The 15,078-nt window shown below is 49.1% G+C and overlaps 1 protein-coding gene across 1 annotated transcript in view; it reads left to right on the top strand.

Moving 5' to 3' along the window:
- Window positions 1–622: 622 nt before the first annotated feature.
- Window positions 623–15,078, top strand: part of AXL (AXL receptor tyrosine kinase) — a gene marked incomplete at both ends in the record, with an annotated part of 28,811 nt that continues 14,355 nt past the window's right edge. The window contains 7 exons of the mRNA XM_082299661.1: window positions 623–674; window positions 817–946; window positions 1,083–1,153; window positions 2,650–2,745; window positions 4,281–4,358; window positions 4,453–4,545; window positions 8,228–8,358. Of these exons, the coding sequence (XP_082155787.1) occupies window positions 623–674; window positions 817–946; window positions 1,083–1,153; window positions 2,650–2,745; window positions 4,281–4,358; window positions 4,453–4,545; window positions 8,228–8,358 (651 nt within the window). The remainder of the gene's footprint in view (window positions 675–816; window positions 947–1,082; window positions 1,154–2,649; window positions 2,746–4,280; window positions 4,359–4,452; window positions 4,546–8,227; window positions 8,359–15,078) is intronic.

The raw sequence follows: 15,078 nt of genomic DNA, 5'->3' as shown, positions 1-15,078 counted from the left end.
GATGATGATGAAGATTGGATTGGGATGGGATGAAGATGATGATGATGGGTAGGGGATGGGATGAAGATGACGGAGATTGGATTGGGATGGGATGGGTTGGGATGAAGATGATGATGGGGATGACGGAGATTGGATTGGGAGGGGATGAAGATGAAGATGACGATGGATGATGGGCATGGGATGATGATGATGATGATGATGATGATGATGATGATGGGATGGGATGGGGATGAAGATGATGGTGGGAATGGGATGATGATGGGGACGGGATGAAGATGATGGTGATGATGGGAATGGGATGATGATGGGGATGATGATGATGATGACGACAATGATGGTGATGGGGATGGGATGGGGATGAAGATGATGGTGGGAATGGGATGATGATGATGATGACAATGATGATGATGACGGGATGGGATGGGGATGAAGATGATAATGATGGGAATGGGATGATGATGGGGATGGGATGAAGATGACAGTGATGGTGGGAATGGGATGATGATGGGGATGAAGATGATGATGATGATGATGACGGGATGGGATGGGGATGAAGATGATGATGGGAATGGGATGATGATGGGGATGGGACGGGGATGAAGATGATGATGGGAATGGGATGATGATGAAGATGATGATGATGATGACGGGATGGGACGGGGATGAAGATGATGGTGGGAATGGGATGATGATGGGGACGGGATGAAGATGACGATGATGATGAAGACAATGGGGTGCGCATGATGAGGTGAGGATGAGGATGGCGTTGCCGATGATGCCGACCATCCCGCCGCCAACGCCGCCCCCTCCCCGCAGTGCGGCCGGCGCCGGGGCTGACCAGCGGCTGGTGGCCGGCGCTGGTGGCCCTGGTGGCCGTGGGGACGCTGGCGCTGGTGGCCCTGGGCGCTCTGGCGGCGCGGCGGCGGCGCAAGGAGACGCGCTACGGGTGAGGGGACGCCCCTCCCCCGAGTCACCCCGGCACCTCCTGGTGACCCCCGTGGTGACCCCCGTGGTGACCCCCGTGGTGGCCCCCGCGGTGGCCCCGGTGGCCACGGTGACCACGCCGCTGTCCCCCCCCCCAGGGCGGCCTTCGAGCCGGCCGTGCGCTTCCGGGTGCGCAGCTCCTACGGACGGCGCTCGGCCCAGGCCACGCGTGAGTGACCGACGGCCCCGATGGCCCCGATGGCCCCAAATGGCCCCAAATGGCCCCAAATGGCCCCAAATATCCCCGATGTCCTCACTCCCCAATGTCCCCAAATGTCCCCAAACCCCCCGATGTGCCCAAATGTCCTCAAATGTCCCCAAATGTCCCCAAATGTCCCCAATGTCCCCAAATGTCCCCAAATGTCCCCAATGTCCTCAACCCCCAATGTCCCCGATGTCCCCAAATGTCCCCAAACCCCCCGATGTGCCCAAATGTCCCCAATGTCCCCAAATGTCCCCAAATGTCCCCCATGTCCTCAACCCCCAATGTCCCCATCCCCCCAATCCCCTCGATGTCCCCAATGATGTCCCCAAGCCCCCGATGTCCCCCCAATGTCCCAAATCCCCCCAAATCCCCCCAATCCCCCAACCCTCCCAGTGTCCCCGATGTCCCCAAATGTCCCCAAATATCCCCAAATGCCCCCAAATGTCCCCGATGTCCTCAACGCCCCCAATGTCCCCAAATGGCCCCAGATGTCCCCAATCCCCCCAAATGCCCCCAATCCCCCTGACGCCTCCATTGTCCCTGATGTCCCCAAATGTCCCCAAATGCCCCCAAATGTCCCCAAATGCCCCCAAATGTCCCCCAATGTTCCCAATCCCCCCAATCCCCCAATGTCCCCAATGATGTCCCCCAATGTCCCCAATGCCCCCAATGTCCCCAAATGCCTCCATTGTCCCTGATGTCCCCAAATGTCCCCAAATGTCCCCAATGTCCCCATCTCCCCCATCCCCCCATCCCCTCGATGTCCCCAACCCCCGATGTCCCGGATGCCCCCAAACCCCTCAATGTCCCCATTGACGTCCCCATTGATGTCCCCAAATGTCCCCAAATGTCCCCAAATGTCCCCAACCCTCCCAATCCCCCAATGTCCCCAATGATGTCCCCAATGTCCCCAAATGTCCCCAATGTCCCCATCTCCCCCATCCCCCCATCCCCTCGATGTCCCCAACCCCCGATGTCCCCGATGTCCCCAAACCCCCAAATGTCCCCATTGACGTCCCCATTGATGTCCCCAAATGTCCCCAAATGTCCCCAAATGCCCCAAATGCCCCAATGTCCCCAATCCCCCCAAATGCCCCCAATCCCCCTGACGCCTCCATTGTCCCTGATGTCCCCAAATGTCCCCAAATGCCCCCAAATGTCCCCCAATGTCCCCAATCCCCCCAATCCCCCAATGTCCCCATTGACGTCCCCATTGATGTCCCCAAATGTCCCCAAATGTCCCCAAATGTCCCCAAATGTCCCCAAATGCCCCAATGTCCCCAATGTCCCCAATGCCCTCAAATGCCCCCAATTCCCCGATGTCCCCAAACCCCCGATGTCCCCATTTATGTCCCCAAACGTCCCCAAACGTCCCCAAACGTCCCCAAACGTCCCCAAACGTCCCCAAATGTCCCCAAACGTCCCCAAATGTCCCCAAACAACGTCCCCGCTGTCCCCAGTGAACCGCCTGGGCATCAGCCCCGAGCTGAAGGAGAAGCTCCGGGACGTCCTCGTGGAGCGGCACCGGGTGGCGCTGGGCAAGACCTTGGGCGAGGGTGGGTCCTGGGGGGGTCCCCAAATCCCCGGCACCTCCCGGGCACCCCCAAACCCACCCCAAATCCATCCCAAAATCTACCCAAAAATCCGCCCAAAATCTGCCCTAAATCCACCCAAAATCTGCACTAAATTCACCCAAAATCTGCCCAAAAATTCTCCCAAAATCTGCCCTAAATTCTCCCAAAATCTGCACTAAATTTACCCAAAATCTAGCCAAAAATCCACCCAAAAATCTGCACTAAATCCATCCCAAAATCTACCCAAAAATCCGCCCAAAATCTGCACTAAATCCACCCAAAATCTGCCCGAAATCCACCCAAAATCTACCCAAAAATCCGCCCAAAATCTGCACTAAATCCACCCAAGCCCTAAATCCACCCAAAATCTGCACTAAATTCACCCAAAATCTGCCCTAAATCCACCCAAAATCTGCCCAAAATCCACCCAAAATCCATCCCAAAATCTACCCCAAAATCTGCTCAAATCTGCCCTAAATCCCCCCAAAATCTGCCCTAAATCCACCCAAAATCTGCCCAAAATCCACCCAAAATCCATCCCAAAATCTACCCCAAAATCTGCTCAAATCTGCCCTAAATCCCCCCAAAATCTGCCCTAAATCCACCCAAAAATCCACCCAAATCTGCCCAAAAATCCCCCCAAAAACCCGCCAAAAACTCCGCCCCAAAATCTGCCCTAAATCCGCCTTAAATCCACCCAAAAATCCCCCCCAAATCTGCCCCAAATCCACAAAAAAATCCTCCCAAAATCTGCCCTAAATCCACCCAAAATCCCCCCAAAAGTCCACCAAAAATCTGCCCAAATCTGCCCTAAATCCATCCAAAATCTGCCCTATATCTGCCAAAAATCCACCCAAAATCTGCCAAAAATCTACCCAAAAATCCGCCCAACATCTTCCCAAAAATCCACCCACAATCCATCCCAAAATCTACCCAAAAATCCGCCCAAATCTGCCCTAAATCCACCCAAAATCTGCCCCAAATTCCACCCAAAATCTGCCCAAAATCTACCCAAAAATCCGCCCAAAAATGCCCCCAAAATTGCCCCCAAATCTGCCCTAAATCCACCAAAAAATTCTCCCAAAATCTGCCCAAAATCCCCCCAAAATCTGCCCTAAATCCACCAAAAATCCTCCCAAAATCTGCCCTAAATCCGCCTAAAAAGTCCACCCAAAAATTCCCCCAAAATTCCACCCAAAATTCCCCCAAAATCTGCCCTAAATCCACCAAAAATCCTCCCAAAATCCCTCCAAAATTCCTCCCCAACCCCCCCAAAAATCCACCCAAATTCCTCCCAAAATCTCCCCCAAATCCCCCCAAAATCCCCTCGGGACCCCCCAAAATCCCCCAAAACCCACCTGGGACCCCTCAAAATCCCCTCGGCACCTCCCAGAACCCCCCTGAGACCACCCAAAATCCCCTGAAATTCCCCCAAAATCTCTTTGAGACGCCCCAAAATTCCACAAAACCCCCCCCCAAACCCCCAAAATCCCCCCAAATCCCCCCAAAATCCGCAGGCGAGTTCGGCTCCGTGGTGGAGGGGACGCTGCACCAGGACACCGGCGTGCTGCGGGTGGCCGTGAAGACGATGAAAAGTGAGGTTCCCCCCCCAAAATCCCCCCCCAAAATCCCCAAAATTTCCCCCCAATCCCCAAAATTTCCCCAAAATCCCCCAAATTTCCCCCAAAGTCGCCATCTGCTCGCGGGGGGAGCTCGAGGATTTCCTGAGCGAGGCCGTTTGCATGAAGGAGTTCGACCACCCCAACGTCATGAAGCTGATTGGTGAGAAAACACCCCAAAAATCTCCCCAAAACACCCCAAAACCACCCAAAATCAGCTCCGGGACCCCCCAAAACCCCCCCAAAATTCTGGGATCCCAAATCCCCCCAAAATCTCCCCAAAAATCCCCCCCAAAAGGAGTTCGACCACCCCAAGGTCATGAAGCTGACTGGTGAGAAAAGCCCCCAAAAACACCCCAAAACACCCCAAAACACCCCAAAATCCCCTCTGGGATCCCCAAATCCCCCCAGAACCCCAAAATCGCCCCGGGACCCCCCAAGCCCCCTGGGAGACCCCAAAACCACCCCAAAACCACCCAAACCACCCCAAAATCCAGTCACCCCCAACCCACCCCAAACCCACCCCCAAAACTCTCCAAAACCACCCCAAAATCCTCTCTGGGACCCCAAAATCGGCCCTGGGAGCCCCAAAATGCTCTGGGAGACCCCAAAACCACCCCAAAAGACCCCAAAATCCACTCTGGGACCCCCAAATCCCCACCGGACCCCAAAATCACCCTGGGACCCCCCCCAAGCCCCCTGGAGACCCCAAAACTCTCCAAAAACACCTCAAAATCCTCCCTGGGACCCCAAAATCGGCCCTGGGAGACCCCAAAAAAAACCCAAAACACCCCAGAATCACCCCAAAATCGGCTCTGGGACGCCCCAAACCTCCTGGGAGACCCCAAACCCACCCCCAAAACTCTCCAAAAACACCCCAAAATCCTCTCTGGGACCCCAAAAACGGCCCTGGGAGACCCCGAAACACCCCAAAACCACCCCAAAACCACCCCAAAACCCCCCCAAAACACCCCAAAACCACCCCAAAATTGGCTCCAGGATCCCCAAATCCCCCCAGGACCCCAAAATCGCCCCTGGGACCCCCCAAAATCTGCTCGGAGAGCCCAAACCCACCCCAAAATCCATTCCGGGCCCCCCAAATCCCCCTGAGAGACCCCAAAAACACCCAAAACCACCCCAAAATCCATTCCAGGATCCCCAAATCACCCCAAAACCACCTCAAAATGCCCCGAAAACATCCCAAAACCCCCTAAAATCGGCTCTGGGACCCCCAAATCCCCCCAGAACCCCAAAACCACCCCGGGAGCCCCCAAACCCCCTGGGAGACCCCAAAAACACCCCAAAACACCCCAAAACCACCCCAAAATCCACTCCGGGACCCGCAAATCACCCCAAAACCACCCCAAAATCAATTCCGGGACCCGCAAATCACCCCAAAACCACCCCAAAATCAATTCCGGGACCCGCAAATCACCCCAAGACCCCAAAACCACCCCAAAATCCATTCCAGGACCCCCAAATCACCCCAAAACCACCCCAAAATCCACTCTGGGACCCCCCAAATCCCCCCAAAACCACCCCAAAATCCATTCCAGGACCCCCAAATCACCCCAAAACCACCCCAAAATCCACTCTGGGACCCCCAAATCCCCCCAAAACCACCCCAAAATCCATTCCAGGACCCCCAAATCCCCCCAAAACCACCCCAAAATCCATTCCAGGACCCCCAAATCCCCCCAAAACCACCCCAAAATCCACTCTGGGACCCCCAAATCCCCCCAAAACCACCCCAAAATCCATTCCGGGACCCCCAAATCACCCCAAAACCAACCCAAAATCCTCTCTGGGATCCCAAAATCACCCCAGGACCCCCAAAATGGTCCCTGGGACCCCCAAAATTCCCCCAAAATCACCCCTGGGACCCCCCAAAATCTCCTCGGGACCCCCAAAATCCTCTGTGGGACCCCAAAATCTCCTTCGGGACCCCCCAAAATCCCCCCAAAAGTCTGGGACCCCCCCGGGAAGGCCGCACCCCAAATTTGGGGGGGTCGGGGGGGTCTCAGCCCCAATTTTGGGGGGGTTGAACCCCAAATTTGGGGGGGTCTGCACCCAATTTTGGGAGGGGTCTGAGCCCAAATTTGGGGAGGTTGAATCCCAATTTTGGGGGGGTCTGAGCCCCAATTTGGGGGGGTCGAACCCCAATTTTGGGGGGGTCTGAGCCCCCATTTTTGGGGGGTCTGCACTTGAATTTTGGGGGGGTTTGGGCCCCACTTTGGGGGGGGTTGAGCCCAAATTTTTGGGGGTCTGCACCCAAATTTGGGGGGGGCGAGGTCCTATTTTGGGGGGTCCGCACCCCAATTTGGGGGGTCCAGAACCCCAAATTTGGGGGGTTCTGAGCCCCATTTTTGGGGGGGTCTGCACCTGAATTTGGGGGGGGTCTGAGGCCAAATTTGGGGAGGTCTGCACCCAATTTGGGGGGGGTTGAACCCCAAATTTTGGGGTGGTCTGAGCCCCATTTTTGGGGGGATTGAGCCCCAAATTTGGGGGAGTCTGAGCCCCCTTTTTGGGGGGGTTCTGTGTCCCATTTTGGGGGGCTCTGAGCCCAAATTTTTGGGGGGATCAGGGCCCCAATTTGGGGGGGTCTGAGCCCCAATTTTTGGGGTGGTTGAACCCCAATTTTGGCGGGGTCTGGGCCCCAATTTTGGGGGGAGTCTGCATCCAATTTGGGAGGTCTGAGGCCCCTTTTTGGGGGGGGTTGAACCCCAAATTTGGGAGAATCTGGGCCCAAATTTTTGGGAGGTCTGAGCCCCCTTTTCTGGGGGGGTTGAACCCAAATTTAGGGGGGGGTTGAACCCCAATTTTGGGAAAGTCTGGGCCCCACTTTGGGGGGATCTGAGCCCCCTTTTTGGGGGGGTTCAACCCCAATTTTGGAGGGGTTTGAACCCCAAATTTGGGAGAGTCTGGGCCCCAATTTTTGGGGGGTCTGAGCCCCAAGTTTTGGGGGGGCTTGAACCCCAATTTAGGGGGGGTCTGCACCCAATTTGGGGGGGTGTCTGAGCCCCCTTTTCGGGGGGGTTCAACCCCAATTTTGGGGGGGGTTGAACCCCAATTTGGGGGGTCTGAGCCCCCTTTTTCGGGGGGGTTGAACCCCAAATTTGGGAGAATCTGGGCCCAAATTTTTGGGGGGTCTGAGCCCCCTTTTCTGGGGGGGCTTGAACCCCAATTTAGGGGGATTGAACCCCAAATTTGGGGGGTCTGAGCCCCAATTTGGGGGGGTCTGAGCCGCCTTTTTTGGGGGGGGTCTGCGTCCATATTTGGAGGGGTTGAACCCCAAATTTGGGAGAGTCTGGGCCCCAATTTGGGGGGTCTGCACCCATATTTTGGGGGGGTTCAACCCCAATTTTGGAGGGGGTTGAACCCCAAATTTGGGGGGGTCTGGGCCCCCTTTTCTGGGGGGGCTTGAACCCCAATTTGGGGGGGTTGAACCCCAATTTTGGGGGGGTCTGGGCCCCACTTTGGGGGGTGTCTTAGCCCCCTTTTCGGGGGGGTTCAACCCCAATTTTGGAGGGGGTTGAACCCCAAATTTGGGAGGTCTGAGCCCCCTTTTTCGGGGGGGTTCAACCCCAAATTTGGGAGGTCTGAGCCCCCTTTTTCGGGGGGGTTCAACCCCAAATTTGGGAGGTCTGAGCCCCCTTTTTCGGGGGGGTTCAACCCCAATTTTGGGAGGTCTGAGCCCCCTTTCGGGGGGGTTCTCTGCCACATTTTGGGGGAGGCTTTCCCACCCCATTTTGAGGGAGCTTCGGGGGGTTCTCCACCCCAAATTTTTTTTTTTGGGGGGGGGTCCCGGAGCCGCAGCGGGGTTGACGCTGCCCCTCCCCCCCCAGGGGTCTGCCTGCAGCCGTGGGGAGGGGGCTCCGAGGGTCCCCCCCCCGCCCCCATCGTGCTGCTGCCCTTCATGGCCCACGGCGACCTGCACAGCTTCCTGCTCTGCGCCCGCCTCGGGGACCCCCCCACGGTGAGCACCGCACCCCCCCAAACCCCAAAAGGGCCCCCGAAAAACCCCCAAACCCCAAAATCCCAAAAAACCCCCGAAATTCCCAGAAAGTCCCCAAAAAATCCCATTAAAGATGTCAAAAATCCCAAAAAAATCCCATCAGAAATGTCCGAAATCCCATCAAAGATCCCAAATGCACAAATCCCTCAAATCCCACCAAAAAAAACCCCCAAATCACGAAAATCCCACAAAAATCCCACAAAAAATCCCCAAAAATCCCATGAAAAACTTCCAAAGTCCCACCAAAAAATCCCATAAAAACACCAAAATCCCACAAAAAAAACCCCAAATCCCGGACATCCCAAGAAACCCCTGAAATTCCCCGAAAAATCCCATCAAAATCGTCAAAAATCCCATAAAAAATCCCAAATCCACAAACCCTTCAAATCCCACGAAAAAACACAAATCCCACAAAAAATCCCCAAAAAAATCCCCCCAAAATCCCACAAAAATCCCAGAAAGTCCCAAAAAATCCCATCAAAAATGTCCAAAAAATCCCCCAAAAAATCCCAAATCCACAAATCCCACAAGCCCCCAAATCCCACAAAATGTCCCCCAAAAAACCCCAAATCCCAGAAATCTCGGAAATCCCAAAAAAATACCCCAAATTCCCATAAAAATCCCAGAAAGTCCCCCAAAAATCCCATTAAAAATGTCCAAAATCCCACCAAAAATCCCATCAAAAAAGTCTAAAATCCCACAAAAAATCCCAAATGCACAAATCCCTCAAATCCCACAAAAAAACCCCAAATCCCGAAAATCCCACAAAAATCCCCCAAAAAATCCCCAAAAATCCCATGAAAAACTTCCAAAGTCCCACCAAAAAATCCCATAAAAGCACCAAAATCCCACAAAAAACCCCCAAATCCCGGACATCCCAAGAAACCCCTGAAATTCCCCAAAAAATCCCATCAAAATCGTCAAAAATCCCATAAAAAATCCCAAATCCACAAACCCTTCAAATCCCATGAAAAAACCCAAATCCCACAAAAAGTCCCAAAAAATCCCCCCAAAATCCCACAAAAATCCCAGAAAGTCCCAAAAAATCCCATCAAAAATGTCCAAAAAATCCCCCAAAAAATCCCAAATCCACAAATCCCACAAGCCCCCAAATCCCACAAAATGTCCCCAAAAAACCCCAAATCCCAGAAATCTTGGAAATCCCAAAAAAATACCCCAAATTCCCATAAAAATCCCAGAAAGTCCCCCAAAAAGCCCATTAAAAATGTCCAAAATCCCAAAAAAACCCCATCAAAAAAGTCTAAAATCCCACAAAAAATCCCAAATGCACAAATCCCTCAAATCCCACAAAAAAACCCCAAATCACGAAAATCCCACAAAAATCCCACAAAAAATCCCCAAAAATCCCATGAAAAACTTCCAAAGTCCCACCAAAAAATCCCATAAAAAACAACAAAATCCCACAAAAAAACCCCCAAATCCCGGACATATCAAGAAACCCCTGAAATTCCCCGAAAAATCCCATCAAAATCGTCAAAAATCCCATAAAAAATCCCAAATCCACAAACCCTTCAAATCCCATGAAAAAACCCAAATCCCACAAAAAGTCCCAAAAAATCCCCCCAAAATCCCACAAAAATCCCAGAAAGTCCCCAAAAAATCCCATCAAAAATGTCCAAAAAATCCCCCAAAAAATCCCAAATCCACAAATCCCACAAGCCCCCAAATCCCACAAAATGTCCCCCAAAAAACCCCAAATCCCAGAAATCTCGGAAATCCCACAAAAACCCCCAAAATTCCCATAAAAATCCCAGAAAGTCCCCAAAAATCCCATTAAAAATGTCCAAAATCCCAAAAAAATCCCATCAAAAAAGTCTAAAATCCCACAAAAAATCCCAAATGCACAAATCCCTCAAATCCCACAAAAAAACTCCAAATCACGAAAATCCCACAAAAATCCCCAAAAAATCCCCAAAAATCCCATGAAAAACTTCCAAAGTCCCACCCAAAAATCCCATAAAAACACCAAAATCCCACAAAACAACCCAAATCCCAGAAATCCTCAAAAACCCCCTAAAATTCCTCCAAAAAATCCCATCAAAACCATCCAAAATCCCACAAAAAATCCCAAATCCACAAACCCCTGAAATCCCATTAAAAAACCACCAAATCCCAGAAATCCCGGAAATCCCAAAAATACCCCAAATTCCCATAAAAATCCCAGAAAGTCCCCCAAAAATCCCATTAAAAATGTCAAAAATCCCAAAAAAATCCCATAAAAAAAGTCTAAAATCCCACAAAAAATCTCAAATGCACAAATCCCTCAAATCCCACAAAAAAACCCCAAATCACGAAAATCCCACAAAAATCCCCCAAAAATCCCATGAAAAACTTCCAAAGTCCCACCAAAAAATCCCATAAAAACACCAAAATCCCACAAAAAAACCCCAAATCCCAGAAATCCAGGAAATCCCAAAAATACCCCAAATTCCCATAAAAATCCCAGAAAGTCCCCAAAAAATCCCATTAAAAATGTCAAAAATCCCACCAAAAAATCCCGTCAAAAATCCCATAGAAATATCCCAAATCCACAAACCCCTCAAATCCCACAAAAAACCCCAAATCCCACCAAAAAATCCCGAAATCCCCAAAATCCCACAAAAAAATCCCAGAAAAACCCCATGAAAAAGTTCCAAAGTCCCACAATCCCATAAAAACACCAAAATCCCACAAAAACCCCAAATCCACAAACCCCCAAATCCCAAAAAATCCCACCAAATCCTCAAATCCCACAAAAACCCCAAAATCCCCACAAATCCCAGAAAATCCCCCCAAAAATCATAAAAAATCCCATTAAAAGCCCCAGAAATCCCTCAAAAAATCCCATAAAAACACCAAAATCCCACAAAAAACCCCAAATCCCAGAAATCCCAAAAAAACCCCTAAAATTCCCCAAAAAATCCCATCAAAATCATCAAAAATCCCAAATCCACAAATCCCACAAACCCCGCAAATCCCACCAAAAAAATCCCCAAAATCCCACAAAAATCCCCTAAAAAATTCCAGAAAGTCCCAAAAAATCCGCCAAAATTCCCATAAAAATCCCAGAAAGTCCCCCCAAAAAAGGCAAAAATACCATCAAAAATCCCAAATCCACAAATCCCGCAAAAACCCACAAAAAACCCCAAATCCCACAAATCCCAGAAATCCCCCAAAAAAATCCCTCAAAAAATTTCATCAAAATCCCAGAAAGGCCCAAAAAAATCCCATTAAAAATGTCAAAATCCCACAGAATGCCCCAAAAAACCCCAAATCCCAGAAATCCCGGAAATCCCAAAAAAACCCAAAAAATCCCATAAAAAATGTAAAAAATCCCATAGAAAAATCCCAAATCCACAAACCCCGCAAAACCCACAAAAAACCCCAAATCCCACAGAAAATCCCAGAAATCCCAGAAAAAATCCCACAAAAAATCCCAAAAAATCCCAAAATCCCCCCAAAACCCCCAAAATTCCCATCAAAATCCCTGAAAATCCAAAAAAAATCCCATCAAAAATGTCAAAAATCCCCCAAAAATCCCAAATCCACAAATCCCACAAATCCCACAAAAACCCACAATAAACCCCAAATCCCACCAAAAAATCCCCAAATCCCAAAAATCCCAGAAATCCCACAAAAAATCCCATCAAAATCCCAGAAAGTCCCAAAAAAATCCCATTAAAAAAATCAAAAACCCACAAAAAACCCCAAATCCCACCAAAAAACCCCAAATCCCGAAAATCAAAAAAAAAAAAAAAAACCCAAAAAACCCCACTAAAATCCCAGAAAGTCCTAAAAAAATCCCATTAAAAAAGTCCAAAATCCCACAAAAACCCCAAATCCCGCAAAAAATTCCCAAATCCCCAAAAAATCCCCAAAATCCCCCCAAAACCCCCAAAATTCCCATCAAAATCCCTGAAAGTCCCAAAAAAATCCCATCAAAAATGTCAAAAATTCCCCCAAAAATCCCAAATCCACAAATCCCCCAAACCCCAAATCCCACAAAATGCCCCCAAAAAACCCCAAAATCCCAGAAATTTGGGGGGATTTTTTGGGGATTTGGGGGCATTTTTTGGGGGAATTTTTTGGGGGGATTTTTTGGGATGTTTGGGGGGATTTGGGGGGAATTTTTTGGGGATTTTTGGGGAGATTTTAGGGGCGATTTTTGGGGATTCTTTTGGCATTTTGGGGCGATTTTGGGGGGAATTTCTGGGGATTTGGGGGAAAATGTTTTGGGATTTTTGGGGAATTTTGGGGGCGATTTTTTGGGGATTTTTTGGGATTTTTGGGGGATTTTTTGGGGGATGTTCTTGGGATTTTGGGGGGATTTGGGGGGAATTTTTTTGGGATTTTTTGGGGATATTTTTGGGAATTTTTTGGGATTTTGGGGGGATTTTTTTTATTTTTGGGGAATTTTTTGGGGACTTTTTGGGGATTTTAGGGGCGATTTTTGGGGTTATTTTGGCATTTTGGGGCGATTTTGGGGGGAATTTTTGGGGATTTGGAGGAAAATGTTTTGGGATTTTGGGGAAATTTTGGATTTTGGGGGGGATTTTTTGGGATTTTTGGGGGATTTTTTGGGGGATGTTCTTGGGATTTTGGGGGAATTTGGGGGGAATTTTTTAGGGACTTTTTTGGGGATATTTTTGGGAATTTTTGGGGATTTTCGGGGGATTTTTCTTTGGGGGGAATTTTTTGGGGAATTTTTGGGAGATTTTAGGGGCGATTTTTGGGGTTATTTTGGCATTTTGGGGCGATTTTGGGGGGAATTTCTGGGGATTTGGGGGAAAATGTTTTGGGATTTTGGGGGAATTTTGGATTTTGGGGGGATTTTTGGGGGATTTTTGGGGGGATTTTTTGGGGATTCTTTTGGCATTTTGGGGGCGATTTTGGGGGGATTTTTTTGGATTTGGGGGGATTTTTTTGGATTTTTGGGGGATTTTTTTGGGGATTTTTCTGGGATTTTGGGGGGATTTGGGGGGAATTTTTTAGGGATTTTTTGGGGGATATTTTTGGGAATTTTTTGGGATTTTGGGGGGATTTTTTTTATTTTTGGGGAATTTTTTGGGGACTTTTTGGGGATTTTAGGGGCGATTTTTGGGGTTATTTTGGCATTTTGGGGCGATTTTGGGGGGAATTTTTGGGGATTTGGAGGAAAATGTTTTGGGATTTTGGGGGGATTTTGGATTTTGGGGGGGATTTTTTGGGATTTTTGGGGGATTTTTTGGGGGATGTTCTTGGGATTTTGGGGGAATTTGGGGGGAATTTTTTAGGGACTTTTTTGGGGATATTTTTGGGAATTTTTGGGGATTTTCGGGGGATTTTTCTTTGGGGGGAATTTTTTGGGGAATTTTTGGGAGATTTTAGGGGCGATTTTTGGGGTTATTTTGGCATTTTGGGGCGATTTTGGGGGGAATTTCTGGGGATTTGGGGGAAAATGTTTTGGGATTTTGGGGGAATTTTGGATTTTGGGGGGATTTTTGGGGGATTTTTGGGGGGATTTTTTGGGGATTCTTTTGGCATTTTGGGGGCGATTTTGGGGGGATTTTTTTGGATTTGGGGGGATTTTTTTGGATTTTTGGGGGATTTTTTTGGGGATTTTTCTGGGATTTTGGGGGGATTTGGGGGGAATTTTTTAGGGATTTTTTGGGGGATATTTTTGGGAATTTTTTGGGATTTTGGGGGGATTTTTTTTATTTTTTGGGAATTTTTTGGGGACTTTTTGGGGATTTTAGGGGCGATTTTTGGGGTTATTTTGGCATTTTGGGGCAATTTTGGGGGGAATTTTTGGGGATTTGGAGGAAAATGTTTTGGGATTTTGGGGGGATTTTGGATTTTGGGGGGGATTTTGGGGGGATTTTTGGGGATTTGGGGGGGATTTTTTGGGGATTCTTTTGGCATTTTGGGGGCGATTTTGGGGGGAGTTTTTTGGATTTTGGGGGGATTTTTTTGGATTTTTGGGGGATTTTTTTGGGGATTTTTCTGGGATTTTGGGGGGATTTGGGGGGAATTTTTTAGGGATTTTTTGGGGATATTTTTGGGAATTTTTGGGGATTTTGGGGGGATTTTTTTTATTTTTGGGGAATTTTTGGGAGATTTTAGGGGCGATTTTTGGGGTTATTTTGGCATTTTGGGGCAATTTTGGGGGGAATTTTTGGGGATTTGGAGGAAAATGTTTTGGGATTTTGGGGGGATTTTGGATTTTGGGGGGATTTTGGGGGGATTTTTGGGGATTTGGGGGGGATTTTTTGGGGATTCTTTTGGCGTTTGGGGGGCGATTTTGGGGGGATTTTTTTGGATTTTGGGTGGATTTTTTTGGATTTTGGGGGCATTTTTTGGGGGATTTTTCTGGGATTTTGGGGGGATTCTTTTGGGGATTTTTCTGGGATTTTGGGGGGACTTGGGGGGAATTTTTTAGGGATTTTTTTGGGGATATTTTTGGGAATTTTTGGGGATTTTGGGGGGATTTTTCTTTGGGGGGGAATTTTTTGGGGAATTTTTGGGGGATTTTAGGGGTTGTTTTGGCATTTTGGGGCAATTTTGGGGGGAATTTTTGGGGATTTGGGGGGAAATGTTTTGGGATTTTTGGGGGATTTTTTTTGGATTTTGGGTGATTTTTTTGCGGATTTTGGGGGATTTTTTGGGGATTTTGGGGGGGATTTTTTGAGGATTCTTTTGGCA

This window comes from Coloeus monedula (assembly GCF_965178545.1).
Source record: "Coloeus monedula genome assembly, chromosome: 33".
Classification (NCBI taxonomy): Eukaryota; Metazoa; Chordata; class Aves; order Passeriformes; family Corvidae; genus Coloeus; species Coloeus monedula.
This window is presented reverse-complemented; position numbering and strand designations above follow the sequence as displayed.